This window comes from Sordaria macrospora, chromosome 6, assembly GCF_033870435.1.
Source record: "Sordaria macrospora chromosome 6, complete sequence".
In the NCBI taxonomy this organism is placed as follows: Eukaryota; Fungi; Ascomycota; class Sordariomycetes; order Sordariales; family Sordariaceae; genus Sordaria; species Sordaria macrospora.
The window spans coordinates 662,712-679,958 of NC_089376.1; the positions used below are offsets into that span (position 1 = coordinate 662,712).

Here is a 17,247-nt window from a genome sequence, read left to right on the forward strand (position 1 = left end):
GTACCTAGTAAGGCACTGCTACGATTTGTCGTATTCGGTTCAAAATCCCTATGCGACACTCTGCAACAATCTACAACCACCTGTGTTTAACCTAAACGCTGGTCTAATGTTGCAGGCTTGCAGCTGCGGACCATGCGCGTTGAGACCCCTATTCTCCCAAACGCCCTAACGCTGAAACGAACACACCTTCACAGGAAAGTGGATTTGGGAGGAGAACAGGGAAGGAATTCAGGATCTCGGAACTGCGCACCGATTCAAGCAGACGTAAAGGAGACATTGATACATCTAGAATTATTGAGATCTGTTTAACGGATAATCTAGGTACAGCTCGGTTCATGGAAACCAGCCGAGGATCAGAGGCACATATGGAGTTCCCGTGCACACAGATACAAATGTCTACAAGCTGATGATCATTGGCTGAGTTTAGATAATGAAACGGGGACTGTATCGCAACCCAGGCACTTTGTTTGCCTGCATTTTCATTCCATCCTATTCTGTGACTTATCCCCATTCGTTTGAATAAGCTATTCGCCTGCTAATGTTGACAGTATGCTGCCAAGGAACAGAATCTATAAAAGGCCTTGCCCCTGCTTCGAGAGCCAGACTTCATCCTTGCATCATCCTCAATCTACAGCTTCTCCTTCAACTGCGATTCTTCTCCAAACATCTTTCTGCAGTCCTCATTTAACCGAATACCATCTCGCCTACATTCCTTGGCCTCAAGCAATACACCACAATTTTCGAGGCACTCTTTCCTTGCACTCACTTTATTCTCACCACGGTCACGGACGTTCGCTCATATCTCACAATGGCTCACTCTCGACGTTCCGTCAAGGAAGAATCGGTGGGAATCCCTCTAGTACGCAGTAAGACAGCTCCGTTCCCCTTTGCAACTGACTGACTGACTGACTGACAACGTCCCTTCTGCCAGCTTCCAAGACCAGCATTGCGTTGCCGCCCAAGACAGCTGGCATCACCAAGCCAATCGCTCGAGCGAAAGTTGTGAAACCCGTCGCCAAAGCCACCACTACCCGACCTGCCACCCGCGCCTTCGTCAAGAAAGCTTCAGTTGCCCTGAAAGATGAGGAGTCAAAGAAAGCAAAGGAAATTGAGCCATTGCCGAAGAGAGCTATATTCAAGCCAGCCGTTGCTCCCTCAACCGCTCCCCGTCTAATCCTCGGCGTTCCGCTCGTAACAAGTGTTTCCAGCCGGCTCCCAGCTGCCCCAACTGTCCGGGCACTTGCCCTCGTCAAAATCAGCAACGCCGTCAAGTCCATCGTCAACAAGCCCATCACCGTCAAACCCAACGTTCTCGCCATGCCCATTCCCAAGCCAAGCGCCCTCCAACCCAGCGCCCTTCCCGGCCCGAGCCTCCCTCGCAACACCGAGGCAGAGCTGGAGAGCCTCATGACCATCGGCCGCGAGCAGGTCGAGAAAAAGCTCAAGGATCGCATCAGGGAGGAAAAGGAGGAGCGGCACGTTCTGTTAAAGCAGCAGGCTGTCTTCCAGAGATATCAGGAATACCTTGAAGCCTTGACTGCATTGGAAGACGAGCTGAGGCAACTGAAGGAGGACAATCGTCTGGATCTTGAGATCGTGGAGGAACAGGCCGAGCAGTTCCATTTAAACACGATGAAATGGGCCAAGCTGTTTGAGGAGTACGCTGGAAAGCTCGGTATTACTCTCTTTGACATTCAGCGGCTGGATTCTTCGTGGTCTTAATTCAGACTCCTCTGTAAAGGCTTGGTCGGGTTGTGAGCGCAGGCTGAGGGTTCATTTTGAGAAGATTTTAGGACATGGAACGAGAATGAGGACATGGAACGGAGCTTTTAGTCCATCCGCTTGCCCATTGCTTCATTGCTCTTTCTTCATTACTGCTAGATAGAACATCAGCTGGTCAGATGATGAGTAGCTCAGACGATCGACGAGAGAATCGTATTTCTGCCCATCTGCGCTGCAAGGAATGAAATATAATCAACTTACTCAGAGAATTCTTTGAAGCTATGCTTGAAACATCGCCCAGATACCGTCTTATACCGTCTTCATCCGCACTAAGCAAAGTTTCGTCTCTGCTGAGTTTCCGTTGACAGGAATTTGAGATGGCTGAAACTGTCCCCTCAACAAATCATTCGTCAGTGAAACATACACAGCAGCTCGTTTGCAAAGATTGCGGTTTGCCTTCATCTCTTATACCAAAGATGACTTGACTCCTCGAATTCACTCACCTCTTTGCTGGGCGGCTGGCAGGAGAGATTCAGTCCCTTTCGCAACATTTTCCCACACATCCACGATCTTGCCTCCACCAAAGAGGCGCACACATTCTTTCCATAACATCGCCTTCATCACCGCCGCATCAATATCGCTAGGTGTATCAATCTCCATTGCTTTCAAAGCGAGGCCACCACTTCAAGGCCCTTCGATTGAAGCAACGCCTCCACGACGATTACGTAAATCTCACCCATCCCTCAGAAATTCGCCCAGAATCTTGGTCAAAACGCGCAAGATCCTGGCCATCTGAGTCCATATCGCCATCGATATCATTACCCATCATTTCCGAGTAACGCTATTATTATCACCACCAAGACAAACGCCAAGGTTTCCCGTGAGAACATCCATAATGCAGCGCTGGACCTTCCCCAGCTTTCGCTTTCCAACCGGTAAGTCTCTTTACAAGTACTCGCTTGCCAGGTCCGCCAGACCAACCCAGTCCAGCCAGCTTCAATCTCCCGCCATCATCACCTCACCCTCAAACCCACCTACTTGTAGCTAACATCCCTCCCAAAGACGGGCCCCATCAAACCCGACCCTGACATCCCACCTTTTCATTCTCGGCCCCCGCAGACTACCTCTAACCAGTCTAACCCCGAATCCAACACTCCCTAGCAACCCAAGCGTCCCAAGCCCCCGACGCTGATCCTTCAGCATACCGCCCCTCCCCCACCCAAACCACCACCGAACGCACCCTCCGCTCCCGAATCATCAAACAAAAAGCCACCAACAACCGTTTACGCAAAAGCATTGCGAAGCTGGAAGCCAAGAGCGCTTATCTCCGTCGTTTGAAGGAGTTGGAGAAGGAGGCGGAGAGACTTGAGAGGGAGGGGAAGGAACTTGCTAGACGGGAGGAGGAGGTTAAGGGGTTGGTTGAGAGGGAGTCGGAGTTGGTGAACTTGGACTTGGAGATTGAAGGACATGTGGAGGTGGAGGGTTGGGGTGGTGTGAAGGGTGAGAACGATAACGAGGTTGGCGTTAGGGGAGGTGGAGTTAGGGTCAGGAACGGAGGAAGGGAGGAGTCGGTTAGGAAGGAGGAAGACGGCTCCGAAGAGCGAGAGGAAGTGGTTGGGCGGATTAAGCGGGAGCATGAGAGTGGTTATGAGGACGAGGACCAGGCCGAAGTGAAGTACGAGGGAAAGGTGGGGGTGAAGGCCGAGGCCATAAATTCTCAGAACAAATGGGTTGAGGAGATCGAGTTGTTGAATGGTTCTGCGGCTTGGAAGTGGTTGGACCCTTGTTTGGCGGTGGAGATCTAGACTTCCTTCTAGCTGGGGCTACAAGAGTGCGAGTTTGATCGCTTTGGGCATTGGAGAGGACGTGAAGACAGGACCTCTCATACACCGGTGATAGAGGATCTGGATGGAGGGGAATATGGCTGCACTAGCGCCTGGAGACACGCCGCACACTGTTGTTGAACAGGGTTAGAAGAAAAGGTACCTTGGGATTGATGACTACTCAGGTACCTAGGTATTTTGGCGCCGCCAAATGCTATGATCAAGAAAATCAAGATATGTGCTGAACAACGCCGTGATGACGAACCGAAATGCAAATAGCGGACAGTAAAATATTCCTCCGATGATACCATTATATCCTCCACCGCACCAGCTGCAAAAAAGATGACAATAATACTGAAGTATGTAATGCACAATGCCCAAAGCTTCAGTGAAAGTCAAGGTACCTTACCCATATGTTCAGGTCCAATCCCGCTCCATGCCACGATATGTTTATATATCCTCCATTTATGCCAGCACTCATCATCATAATCGTAACGAACATCAGTTCTCTTTCAGACCTCCCAAACGAACAACAAACAACCCATGAAAGCAGCAAGTGAGAAAAGCAGCATAACCGCCGCCTTGAACCCCATAAGCACAAAGGAAACAGCAAAGTATACCACTCATCTCCATCTCCATCTTCACAGTGGCAAAATCCCTAATCCCGTCCCACTACCACTACCACCTCCACCACCACTACCAGCATCTGCACCCTCGTCACCACTCCTCTCTCTCTCCTTCCCCTGCTGAGCGTGCTGAGTCTGCTGAACCATCCTAGGACTCCACCTCCCTCCATCAACCTTTGCCAAACCCGGACTGTCCGACCTCGACAGCGAACCAGAACCAGCTTCACCCGCCCCATGTCCATGTCCATGGCCCCAAGGCCTATATAATGAGGCCATAGACACCGATGACACTGCCGAAGACGGTCTCCAAGGTCCAGGACTACTTCCGCTTCTAGTTCGTGTCCTTATCCTTGATCCTCTGACGTTGGTGGCCGGGCTGGAGGTACCGGTACCAACATTGTGGTTCGCGATGACGGGTCTGGCAGAAGAGGGAAAAGGTGGGTTAACCGCGCCTTGAGGCAGCATCGACACCGAAGTCAACGGCGACCCAGAAGGTAACATAGGCAATGAGGCATGCAAAGGCGGAGTATTCGGATTGGGATTGATATTCGGCGACTGCAAGCCAGGCGAAGAACCCGAAGTTGATGGCTGCTGAACGATTCTCTTCCTCCTCGCAACTCCCAGACCCGTAAAAGCGGTCGGCGGCGTGGGCGGCATAGACGGCGCTCCTACACTGCCACTGCTAGGCGTCGTTCCAAGCCCGGTATTCATCGCTCCTCCTCCTTGAATAGGCATGGCCATCGGTCTTGCACTTGACTGCTGCTGCTGCTGCTGATGCACACCATGTTCCCAAGCCAAACCACTTGCAACCGGTGATCCAGGCGGCGGAAACCCATGTAGATCATTGTTGAAGTCTTCTTCCATAGCGTGGAAGACACCCATGTCGATATTTGCTTCTGGCACCGCATGTTCAACCATAGGAGTAGAACCAGTGCTGATGTTGGTCGTGGGAGTCAGCGATGAAGTAACACCGCTGCTGCTGCTAGGAAACTGGAAGATGGTGCCGTCACTAAGCAGAATGCCAGCTCCTGCCCCGGCTCCGGCTCCCGTTCCTATTCCCGTTCCGATAGCTGGGAAGGAGGATCTGTGCTGTTCTTGACTTTGTAACGAGAAGATTGTTCCAGGCGCTGGGGTGCCAGTGACGGTTGAACTGACCACCGCAGACAACGAACCAATACTAGGCCGTTCCGCAGGTGCAGAAACACCAGACAAGGGAAATGGTGTGCCAGGAAACTGTCCTCCCATGTTAGATATCGTAGACGACATCAGGTCCGAACTTCCCGCAACACCGCTTGAAGTAACCGAACTCGCCAACGGATGCTGTTGCTGTTGTTGCCCTTGCCCCGACCCAATCAGCTGTCCACTTCCCCGTCTTGACCCAGATCCAGATCCGGTCGGGAAGCCAAAAGACGGCAACGAGCTCACGGATTGCGACCCCGATCTTCCTGTATTACCGTAACTACCAAGAACATTCTGGATTCGTTCCTTTGTCCTGCGTCTCGTGAGTCCCACTCCCCTACCCAGATTCCGCCAGAGGATAGCGGGTGCTGGTTGCGGATGAGGAGGGGCTGAAGAAGATGTTTTGCCGGCGTTGGGTGCCGTCCGGGCCCCGAGACCAATGGATGCCGTTGCTGACTTTTGATAGGCATGGCCGCCTGCAGTGGGAGATTGTGTGTAGGAAGAGCTGGAAGCACTTTGTTGCTGATGATGGTCAGGGACATGCATCTGGTTCTGCTCCTGCCACCGCGAATAACTCGTGTCAACACCTGGGAATACACTCTCTATCCTAGTTCTAGGGGAGGGTTCCGTTTCTGTATACGATGCTGGTCGGTGTTGCTGCTGCTGCTGTTGTTGTACAATCTTCTGAGAGGATAGTCGACCTGCGCCTGACCCGGGAGCGTTGATGTTGATTGGCATCAAGGGCATTTGTAGCTGCATATGTGAAGGCCTGTTACCGAGATTAACATTGGTGCCGGAAACAGCGGGGCTGCTGCTGTTGTTCATCAGTGAAGAACTTCCAGCAACCACCTTCCCAGAATTAATAATCGGCCTAGGCTTCGATACCCCCGCTACCATCTGAGCCGAAGACGAGAACACATCAGCACTCTGCACAGACAACGACAATGGACTCGGACTGTGATTGCTTGTTCCACCAGATGATTGTACCATCCCCGATGCAGACGACTGATGTGACGGATCTCTTGACATGGGCTGAGAAGTGTATCCCGTCGGCGCTTGTCCCGGGACCGTGCCAGGAACCATCAGCGGCGAGGGACCTGGTCGGGTCGCAACCGTGTGACACGGAACTCCGGTAACAGGATGAAGTGGCGACGGTGCATTCGACGGTATGTTAAGCTCCTGTCCAAGAGTGGTATATCTTAGAACACGATCCCATTGTGGCAAAGAACCAACGGGCTGCGAAGACGAGAGGTAATCCGTGTCTTGGTCCCAGCCAGCTTGACTAGGAGGCTCGGAGAACCCATGGGCGGCTCTAGAGGGACGCACTGTAGATTCCTCCAAATCCGCGGTTGCAGCAAATGAAGGCGGTGGGAATGGTGACGAGGTATGGTTCGCCGGACTCGAGCGGGACGTGCGACTTCCTCTGAAGATGGGACCAGGAACAATCATGAGTTCATCCTCCTGCGGCGCTGACTGAGAAAGCCGTTGTTGACCCTGTAGCATGTTCGGCGATGCCGAACCAAACGCCGTCGGTACACTCTGCACACTCGAGCCAAAGCCCTCTCTCAACCTCTTCAACCACCCACTCGGAGAAAGTATCCCACTTGATGATGGCGTAGGAGGAGAAAGGTCGTTGGCGGTGGTGGACAATCCTCCACCACTGGTCTTCCTAGGCGGCATCGGCAGCGTCAAGCTATCACCCAGCTGCAGCCCTCCAGACACTCCCTCATTGACTGCTTGAGCCTGTGCCTGAGCCTGAGCCTGTGCCTGTGCCTGTGCCTGAGCCTGTGCCTGTGCCTGAGCCTGAACAACAGCCTGCGTACCCGCCGCCTTCTGCCGAATCTTATTAAGTTCCAGTTGTGCCTCACTCTGCGTCTGAGCCGTCACCTTCCTCGTTTTAGACATATGGGGCGGCCACACCGGCACAACACCTGACATGGACGCACCCGCACCCGTCGCGGTGGGCTTCCCAGCCAACGATCCCACCGCCACATCCAGTGTGACTCCTACTCTGGGATCGCCGACGGTTCTGACGTCTCTCCAGGATCCAGCCCGGTCGCGGTACCGACGGGACTCTTGCTTCTTGATGACGCGGTGGTTGGGAATGACGGCGTTCCACTCTTCAAAGAGGCCGGTTTCGAGAGCGGGCGTGGGAATCTCCAAGCCGTCTAGGGCTGTGTAGACACTGGGCGTTTCCACGATAGGTGTGATAGCTGCTTGGTCGAGTTCGTCGAGGGGTTGTTCTTGTTCGTTGACAGGTTCGTCGATAGCAGGTTCATGGTAGGTTGACGCAGCAACGGGGGGTGGGACCACAGTTCCCTCATCATCTTCCAGCACGCCCCTGATTTTGTTGTCTAGTCCTGGAGTCGGCGGCATGACTCCCTCCGTTGGGTACGGTGCGGTGACTTCCATCATCTCTCTCCAGGGAAATGGACCTGGAGCCATCTGACCCGTCATGGTCATCGTCAAGCCCGACGGTCTCTGACGACCTCCCGAAGTCGAATGATAGTAACTACTCGGTGACTCCATCGGCGTGAACCCCTCATCCAGCTCGGCGCCTCCGAACGCACTCTCCCAACTCCCCGGGCCAACATGGCCTTCTTCTTGACTCTCATGGTGACTTGGCGCAGTTGTAGCCGTCGAATCCGTTTCGGACATACTACTACCCCCCTGACTTCCACCATTCCGATCAAACACACTCACCACTTCCACGTGCTGACCCCATTGTCTCGAGCCTCCTTGCCCCTCTTGTCCGCTCCAATCTTCATCACCACCACCAGCAGTGGCTGTATGTGTGACCCTCCCCAACCTCTCCAACCGGCTCAACTCCTCCACGCCCCTCCCGGCCTCCTCCACCCTCAGTCTCACCGCTCCCTTCCACTTCTCCAACCTCCTGTCAGGGTCTCTCTTCTCGTTCCCAAACCTCTCAAGATTCTGCAGCAGTTTCTGTCCATGGATGCAATACCGTCTATAATCATCCGGGACTCCCACGCGCGGACCCGAAACCGAAGCCGGAATATCAATGTTGTCCACTTGGTCTTGAGTAATACGCATACGCCTATGCGCCTCATCAAAACTCCTACACCAAACCGCGGCCGCCCTCTCGATCCAGCTCACCGCTGTTTTTTCTTCAGCCAGCGTCTCGATGAAGAAGGCCTGAATGACCGAGTGAATCCTCAGCAGGTCGAGAGAATCGGATGAGTCGTAGCGGTGGTAGTTCCCGGCAGTGTCGAGGACGCGACTTTGATGGGATTTTTGAGAGCTGGCGGCGCTGGGGCTACGAGTGAGCGGGGTGACACTGTCGTCAGATTCGGTAGTGCGTTCGATGAGGGCGAATTTGATGAGCACTTTGAGGGTGTTGTTAAGCGTCGTCTTCCTATGGGACGCATCGCAGGTTTTGACGGGGGTGTCGCGGGATAGGGCTGGGAGGCCTGTTGTTGGAGTTAATACATGTGTTCTGTTGGTTGGTTGATATTTTTAAAGAGAGGGATTCGCTCGGACTGACGAACTTGAAGGCACTTGCCTTCTTTTCATGAGTCGAATTGACTTGCTTTCTAACTTTGAGAGCTGCCGTTTTTTAGTTGTTTTCCGTGAGTAGACACTGGTCCATCACTTCTTTGCATCTCTCTCCAACGCCTCTCCAACACTTCCATGCTCCTCTACTGACTGCTCCATGACACACCTCTTTCCTCTTTCCAAACACATTCGTTCCTTCTTCCAAGCACATCTCCCCTCTTCCCCATCCCAAGCACCCTCTTTCTTTCCCCCTCCTTTTCTCATTTTCACTCCAGCAGCAAAGCAAGATTTCCAAGAGAAACAAAAGCAACTACGGAGTAAGAAGTAAAAAAAAAAAAAAAAAAAGAAAGAAAAAGAATACTCACCAAAAACAACCATCTCCACAGGAACCAACTGCTCCCACCACACCAACACGCCCATCATCAAATTCAGCGCCGCCTGGTTCCCCCTCGCATCCAGCTGCTCCCTCACCTTCTTATACGCATGCAAATTGGCCACCTGTCCAAAACCAGGCTTCCTTGCCCTCCAGCCCGCCAGATACCTTGCCAACGGCTCTCTCGTCGCTTTCAGGTGCTGCGCAGCGACGTGGATCATGAGTGGTAGACGGCCCATGAGGTTCACTAACTCCAAAGCGCGGCGGGATTCTTCCTCGTTTTGCCATCCTCCCCATTTTGCCGTTGCCCCCTTTCCGGTACTGCTGGGGTTGGAAGATGAAGGGGCTGGAGCCCGGTCGAGTTCAGTTAGTAAGAGTTGGACGGCTTGTTGCGGCGTCAACAGTCCCAACTCCATAACCTGCGGATTATCAAACCGCGGATCGCCCGTGACGGCCCTCTCGGTGCTGGTATAAATGATGCTGGTATGCCGTGCATCCGGGATGAATTCCGACAGGCCGGGTATGTCGAACTGAATCCCATCTAGCACCAACAACCACTCCTGCCGGGAATTGAACCACTGTTTAACCACAGACACCATGGTCTTGGGATCTTCTCTCAGGCTCAGGCTGTTGTTGTTTTCCAACCCCGAACCCAACTCGGATGAAGCACGCATAATCTCCATCCTAGCAATCCTCCAAAACCCACTCTCCACCTCCCCCCTACTCTTAGCGCGCACCCAGTACACTCCCCCCGGGTAGTGTTGGCGGTAGCGGTAGACGTATTCACGCGCGAGGTGCGTCTTGCCGCCGCCGGGGAGACATTGGATTAGCACGGCCGAAGTGCCTTGGAGGCGGCGACGGCGGTCTTGGAGCATTTCATGGAGACCGCGGAGTTCGTCTTCGCGGCCTATGAAGAAGGAGTTGGGCCGGAAGGAGTCGGGGTGTATGAAGAGGGGTTCTGGTTGTTGGAGTTGTTGGAATTGATGTTGTTCGGGGGAGGAGGTCTGGGTTTGGGAGTGACGGTGGGTTATTTGTGTAGATGGGTTTGGTGGTGGCGTCTGGGGTGGTTGTGGTTGTGGTTGAATGTCGGTTGTCGAGGTGGTGACGGGTTCATTTCTCTCGTCAACGGGTTGGCTGGGGCTAATGACGCCTGGCTCCAACACCAAAGTTGGTTCGCGCGTGGACAACGCGGATCTGGAAGGAGACGACGGTAGTGGCGGTAAGAGTTCGGGAGGTCTTTGGTGACCGTGAGGACGATGTTGTAGCAGAAGAGTCTCATTACTGTAATTGTCTATAGGTATGCACCAACGCCAGAGAAAAAAATCCCAGCAAAATAAAATCAGCCCATGTTCCTTGTGATTATCTGAAAGGGGAGTGTATGATGGAGGATGTAGCTGTGAAGCAACACTCTAGGTATGATGATGATGATGTGTCTCCTCCTCTACTTCTATCGATGACCAGACCCTCGGGCCGCCATTCGCTCGCTGCTGTCTAGAACCAGGGGATGTAACAGGTGGGGGTGGAAAAGGGGCAGGAAGATACCGGCCGTAGCCGCAGTCATGGTCATGGCCATAACAAGGCGAGGGTGATCTGCGGAACCTACCAATGGAGGGAAACTGTTGGTTGCTGTAACCCGGCGAATGCGAGCGTCGCTGTGATGTTTCGTTAGCACCTCTACCCCTTCAAAACCTCAAAAGGAAAAGAAACCCACATAAGACTGCATAGCCTGCACACTCCTCTCATAGTACTCATCCGCCGCTCGTTTCTTCCGTTCCTCCTCCTCGGCCTCCCAACGTATATCAATCACCGTCCTAGCCACCGCCACCCACTCGGTGATAGCCGTCGACACATTCCTGTATCCAGGCGCATTCTGCCCATCAAACTTGCACATGCCCGAATGTGTCGCCTCAATGCCATAATAAATCACGCCCTGCAACTGCGGACTAGCCGAGTTCGCATCCACCACCAGCGCCTTGGTACCTCTCAAGTCCGTAGTATGGTTTTCGTGCACCATGTGGATCTTGAACCGCTGGTAAATGTCAAGGAAGTGGTTGTTGATTCCCTGCAAGGTCTCGTTGTCCCTCTTGAGTGACTTGAGCAAGACGGACTCGGTCTCGAAGAAGCGCCGGGGGATGACGGCGTCCGACATGGCTTGGAGCATGCGGCCCCAGGTGGCCAGGTCCGAGCCTTGGTGAGGAGTGCCGAGGAAAATGATGGCGTAGGTCGAGACGAAGACTGAGCGGAGGTCTTCTTGTTGATGGGCCCGGATATCGTTCGAGTATAGTAGTGCCCTTTTGGTTACTATACCACCCAGACTGTGCACCACCCATATGATGGGCAGTCTTTCGGTCCCTTCACTCTTGCGGAAAGATGTGAGTGAGGTGACGAGAGACTGCGCGTGCTGGTGGATGAAGTTGTTGCTGGGGGTGTTGGTGCCTCTTGAGTAGACATCGGCATTGTAGCCGTAAACCAGGACGTTGGCATGCTGGTTCTTGAGCTCCAGCGACGCTGGGAGCAAGTCCGCGGGCCAGAACACGCCGTTGGCAGCCGTCCATGTCTTCTCTGGGTGGCCGTTGAGGCCGTGAACCAGGACGATGTCCGCAGTGGCCTGGGGATGGGTGTAAACCGCTGTGACTTCGAAGCGCGAGATTTGCCTGTTGACACTTCCCTGTAGTAGTGTTAGCATATGCCGTTTGCGGATGGTCAAAATAGTGAAGCCCTATCAACATTGGATGAGAGAGAAGGAGCACATACCATGCTCGTTGCAAATTCAGGCCACAGGGCCAGTGGAAAAAGGAAACAAGAGAAATCTGACAGTCGACTGAAAGCTTCCACTTCAACCAATAATCACAAAGGAATCGTATGAAGAGAGTCAAGCTGCAAGCGAGTCAAAGTTGGTTGCAAGAATCGTCAGACTTTTGAAAGATAACGACGGAGAGAAGAATGAGTCGAAGACAGGAAGCTCAGTCAGTCGTAACAAAACAAACTAAGCGAGCCGTCTGTCAGATAATGCGTGCAGAGAAGTGAGAGACTGGCAGCAATTATCGCGTGAGGCGGGACCGGGTGCTGATGGAGCTGAGGGAGGGCTTGTGACTCTTTTAACCAAGGCAGCAGCCGTCGTGTGGCTTGACCGGCTTGGTTGAGGGACTGTCCTTAACGGTAGGCGTTTCAGCTTTCTAGGCAGGCCACTTGTAAGATAAGTAGAAGGAAGGGGCCTCGCTTTGCGACTTTTCTCGGTGGGCAGGAACAGAAAGGAGCTGCGAAACTGCAACGACTGGCTTGAAAATGATGAGAGGAGGAGAGTAAGGCGCTTGCTAAGAAAGAGACAAGGCTTGCACAAAAACGTCTTGGGAAATCCGGCGGTGCTTCAGTAAAGCGAACTGGGCTTTTAAGATGGGTGGATGAATGCCCACTACCATAGGGATCTCAAAGGTCTCAAACAGCCGCGGCCGTCTGCCAAAGTGCGAAAGTGACGGAAATAACGAGGTTGCAAGAGCGCGGTGCAAAGTGTGACATGACCAGTCAAGTCAGTCTCGTCTTTTTTTTCTTTCTTTCCTCCTTCTCGTTTCTCCGGTTTATTGCCCATTTGCCATCCTGTCATCACAGGAACCACGGGTTTGTCGGAATGGTCAATCATGGTCAACCGAGCCGAAGAGATCTTTGGACTACACTTGATGTGGTCAGTCTGGGAGTTGGATATCATGCTTGGCCACTGGCCACTATAGAGATTTATCACGAGCTTGTGTGTAAGTGAGTCTGTCCCACTGTCGGTTTCTCTCAGTGTCTCTTTCTCTTGCTCGAGAGGGATTGACAGAGGGACTGAGTGACTTTGACTTTGATGAGGGTGGCTGACGACCGACTGGATTCGAACTGAAAGTAGAGGTAAAATCCTACTTTGCATGGTATGGTTGAAATGGGACGAGTTGCCGTTGACAGTGAAAAGTGGAAGTGTCGTCGTTGAGTGGTCCGTCACGAGGCCCGCGTATCGAGTGACCGAGGGGTGCAATTGTGGGTGGGCAGCTGAGCCCCCCTTGCACCCCCCCTGTATGTAGAAGTTGTTTGGAGATCTTCCCCCCTCCATCAACAACAGACTTTCGATGTACCTTTCCGGCACAGTCAGGGCTTTATGGTAGAGAATCTGTCAAAAAAAGGTTGGTTTCGTTTCCTGGGTTTTCTTGGTATTAGCGCCGGAGGTGGTACACGCCATCCAGAACCTGTGATGTTATGTCGTAGTGTTTTTGTTGACACCACCCCCTTGTTGGTTGCCCTTGTTGACATTTGCAAGTGCCGTAGAAAGTGAGGTATCGTGGATCGTGGGGCGGGAAGGGGGAAGCGATGAGGGGTGGTGTGCTCGCTACTGTCAGGTACCTACACCTGCCATCAACCCTAGGTAGGCCATGTGCAGTGAAATGCACTGTATTGTACTTCAAGGCTGCATATTTCCAGTCGGGCATGCCTGCCATTCTTCAAGGTCTCTGAATGAATGAATGATGGATGATGATGACCGGACCTCGGTGTGTGTCACCACCACCTCCAGAATGCCCATCAAGTTTCGCGTCTTTCGGTTGCCCTTGCCATGCTCTCTCTATCTTGAAACCCAAAAAGCTCAAACTGAACCGATCTGATTGATCTGAACCTCCACCTCTTCACAACTCCCATCGCCGTATAAACTGGCTGGGACAAGACTTAGGGCCAGCATCATGCTTTCCCTTTTCGGATTTTCACACAAGTTAGTGGTCATCCATGCACGTCAGAGGAACGAGGCGTAACCGTGGAGGCGGGGCAACCCACGAAGCCTTGGCGGCCCAATATCTCCAGCTCCCCCTCGCGCCCCTTCCCAAACCCGCCGCCGTACCTAGGAAACTGACACGCCGTACAGTGACATGTTTGACATGATAAGGCAAATATCCAGGGCCAAGACGGCGGCGCCGCGTATCACTGGTTGAAGGAGATCCAATACTTTGGGAAATTGATGCTGTACTTGCAAAGTGAACTGCTATCTCCGCGCTGAGCCTCATGATCTACCGTAGGGCAGGCAAGTTTTGCCTTCTAGGTCTACATAGGACTAGCACAGCCTTGCATGTTAACGTTGACGTTGACGCTGTTTTACCTAGCTTGACCGATATCCCTTTTTGGGAATCCGGCCGCCTTTCTTTCTTTCTTTCAAAGGAGGAACCGTCGAGATGGAACTGCATAAGTGGTTGTTTGGCACAAAACATGTCCGTATTCAGCATTGCGAGTTTGAGTTGAGGTAATGATAGCCAGAAGACAGAACGACGACGTACATTGACTATGGTCTACTTCGACGTGGTAATCATGATGATTCACAGGTTTGGGGTAATATTCTCCGCCAGACCGAACACCGAGAGATCTGCCACAGTTTCGTGTCAGTCACCATCGTGTTGCCGCGTCCTCGTTTTTTGTTGTGCCAAATATCGATTTCATCAGGCCGAGGTCCGTAACCGTTCCTTGGCTGACAGGTATGGATGAGGTCTTAAGGGTCAAGAATAGACCAAATATCGACATTTCTCGGCCGTGCCTTGAGCCCTCCTTCGTGATGACTCTTCTTCTTCATCGGACCGCTTGGCCTCAACGCCGATGCGTCCGTGATGGGCAACCTCTTCTTTGTCGGCCCGAGACTAATCCAGCAAACCGAGGGCCAAAAGGGTCTCGAGATGCCCCAAAAGACGCCGGCGGTGAGCGAGTCCATCCCACGCCCGGTGAAAGGTTGCACCATGGAACTCTAATTATAAGCGTATCACCGGCTATCTGTGTGTCCATGGTTAACCAAGTCATCCGGGCTGTTTGCTCTGCTGTGCTATGCCAAAATCCAGGAAAAGGGTCAGACTGTTGAACTGTGGGGGTTACCATAGCCTCTGATTACCCAAGCGACCAAGGGTCTGAGTGTTCCACCATGGTAAAGGGAAATCCGTGCTGGTTCTCGGCATAAACCCAGCCGAGGTCTTTTGTCGTCCAAGAGTGACATCATTTGCCTGGTCTTTTGGGAATACCCAGGCGCCGGTCCATCATCGGCTTTGCGGGTATACCATGGCTGCGCCCTTTTTGTGTCCTCCTTGGCCCTACAAACACGAGTAGTAGTACCCGCTCTGCCCGTCTCTTAATCCTTGGGCGGGAGCATAAGCACGTACTCCCTCGTACTGGACCCGAACTGGATCATGTCCTTGTCTCTCAACTCCAGGTACCGACTATCCGGGACCTTGTCGCCGTTGAGCTTGGTACCATTCGCGCTCTCCAGGTCGATCAAATACGGCTTCACACGGCCGATCTTATCCCCGTACTCGTTCCTCTTCTCCGTATAGCGGAACTGGATGACGGCATGCTGCTTGCTGATGCTCGGGTGCTCGGCTGGCAAGTCGGCAATGGTCAGATCCCTCCCGACGAGCCAGCAGCTGCGCGTGTGCAGTTCAATGGTGTCGATGACCTCGTCGCCCTTGAAGACGTACAGCCGCCACTGGTCGCGAGGGGCGGGCTTGCGGGCCTCGGGTGGCTCGTGGTATTTGAGTGTGACAGTGGTTCCGTCGGCTTGCGTAACCGTGTTGGACTGGGCGGCGAGCACGCCTGTGTTGCCAAAGTTCGGCTTCTCCTTGGGTTTCTCGGGTTCCTCGCCAGTGCTGACAGCAAAGGTGTCACCTTGAGAGGGTAAGGGGCCGCTTCGCTTGATTAGGCTGCGCTTGTTGTCGGCATTATTTGTTTCTGGCTTTGAGTCATCTAGCTGTCGTGTTTCTTTCCGGGAAGAGTGTCTTTCTGATGAGCGGTCCCTGCGGCGGTCTCTTTCCCTTTCCCTGTCTCTGTCTCTGGCCGAATGGCCGTCTTTGTCCTTGTCTCCGTCTCCTCGGTCTCTATGTCGATCCCTTTCCCTTTTCCTCTCTCTATCTCTGTCTCTGTCTCTGTCTCTGCCTCTGTCTCTGTCGCGTGGTGAGCGCGAACGCGATCGGCGCTTTTTGGCGTCTGGTGATCTGGATCGTCTTCGGTGATCTCGTCTAGGAGACCGAGACCTGTGGCGGGACCGGTCCCGAGAGCGCTTGCGATGTCTATGTGAGTCTTCTGCCGAATCGTGCTTGTTGTGTCTGCTGTTGCTGCTTTTGCTGTCTCTAGGGTCGTCTCGGTAGTCGTCACGGCGACGCGACCTGTGGTCGTCTTCTGGGCGTTCCGAACCCATTGATGTCGTTTGAACCCCTTGGCTTGTAGCCTGTTGAAATGTAACGATTGATACGGCCAAGTATTTCTTTCAGTGTGGAGGAACAGTCAACGTCGCATTCAACCTAAAGTGGATGGTGGGAAAATGTTTTGGAAAAAGAAGCTTTGGGGAAGGCAGGGTCATGACGCTAACAGGAGCCACAGTGACTTCCAAACATGGGGATTGATTTAACCCTAACCCTTTCCACTGCATTGTGCTTGACCACTCAAGGTGTGATTCGGAAAGGAAACCTGAACAGATGGATATCTCGGAAATTGATTTATCCCATGACCACACCACACAGTCAGTCAGGCAGGTCATTGACTGTCACCTACTGACCTCTGTCAATTTATGGTAGATACATGTCTGTTATTGCACAACAGGGCATGAATATCCTTCTTTGTCATCTGTTGATATTGGATCATGTCAGATCGAGCCTGACTTCTCCAAGTCAGTGATAACTGCCTGGAATTACCTTACTCCATAGCAATGCAGCGTTGACGAACTATTCCCAGGCAACCAGCTCCATAATCTGGCAATGTCCCCCATATTGATGCAATGGTCCCTTTCTATGTTCCCCAGAATCCACTTTCGATGTCCCAGGGCCCATGTGGATGATGACCAAGAAGTCCGGGGACGCCATTTCAAATCAAGGCTGGACAGAATAGTACTTCAGGCCCTACACAGTATCACGTGTGTTTGCTCATTATTCTGTAAGTGACCCACCTCTGTCAACCTGTTAGCTCGGCAGGGTCCCGTCAGCCAAGAATGAACAGGCAGACAACAGGGCAAGAACACTCTCGTTCTGTC

The 17,247-nt window shown here is 52.9% G+C and overlaps 4 protein-coding genes across 4 annotated transcripts; 2 read left to right on the forward strand and 2 right to left on the reverse strand.

Moving 5' to 3' along the window:
* Positions 1-808: 808 nt before the first annotated feature.
* On the forward strand, positions 809-1,722 carry SMAC4_05905 (uncharacterized protein; the record flags this gene model as incomplete). The annotated part of the gene is made up of 2 exons (XM_003345700.1): positions 809-866; positions 932-1,722. The coding sequence occupies 2 exons, from the start codon at positions 809-811 to the stop codon at positions 1,720-1,722; spliced, it is 849 nt and encodes a 282-aa protein (XP_003345748.1).
* Positions 1,723-2,617: 895 nt separating this feature from the next.
* Positions 2,618-3,527, forward strand: SMAC4_05906 (uncharacterized protein; the record flags this gene model as incomplete). Its single annotated transcript, XM_003345701.1, has 2 exons — positions 2,618-2,657; positions 2,884-3,527. The coding sequence occupies 2 exons, from the start codon at positions 2,618-2,620 to the stop codon at positions 3,525-3,527; spliced, it is 684 nt and encodes a 227-aa protein (XP_003345749.1).
* A 163-nt stretch (positions 3,528-3,690) lies between these two features.
* Positions 3,691-12,316, reverse strand: SMAC4_05907 (uncharacterized protein). Its single transcript, XM_024655709.2, has 4 exons — positions 10,951-12,316; positions 10,782-10,891; positions 9,232-10,520; positions 3,691-8,781 (listed from the first exon to the last, which is right to left on the reverse strand). Exons 1-4 carry the CDS (start codon positions 11,923-11,925, stop codon positions 4,187-4,189), a joined length of 6,969 nt encoding a protein of 2,322 aa, XP_024511554.1. The 5' UTR covers positions 11,926-12,316; the 3' UTR covers positions 3,691-4,186.
* Positions 12,317-14,457: 2,141 nt separating this feature from the next.
* Positions 14,458-16,419, reverse strand: SMAC4_05908 (uncharacterized protein; the record flags this gene model as incomplete). Its single annotated transcript, XM_003345703.2, has 1 exon — positions 14,458-16,419. The coding sequence occupies one exon, from the start codon at positions 16,417-16,419 to the stop codon at positions 15,358-15,360; it is 1,062 nt and encodes a 353-aa protein (XP_003345751.1). The 3' UTR covers positions 14,458-15,357.
* Between the last annotated feature and the right edge of the window lie 828 nt (positions 16,420-17,247).

Excerpts from the sequence above, each read along its gene's own strand:
- SMAC4_05907 (XM_024655709.2), bottom strand. The coding sequence starts at position 11,925 with ATGCTAACACTACTACAGGGAAGTGTCAACAGGCAAATCTCGCGCTTC. Across the intron at positions 10,892-10,950 it reads TGCAGGCTATGCAGTCTTAT|CGACGCTCGCATTCGCCGGG; the intron begins GTGGGTTTCTTT and ends GAAACATCACAG. Across the intron at positions 8,782-9,231 it reads TGTGGAGATGGTTGTTTTTG|GCCTCCCAGCCCTATCCCGC; the intron begins GTGAGTATTCTT and ends CTCCAACAACAG.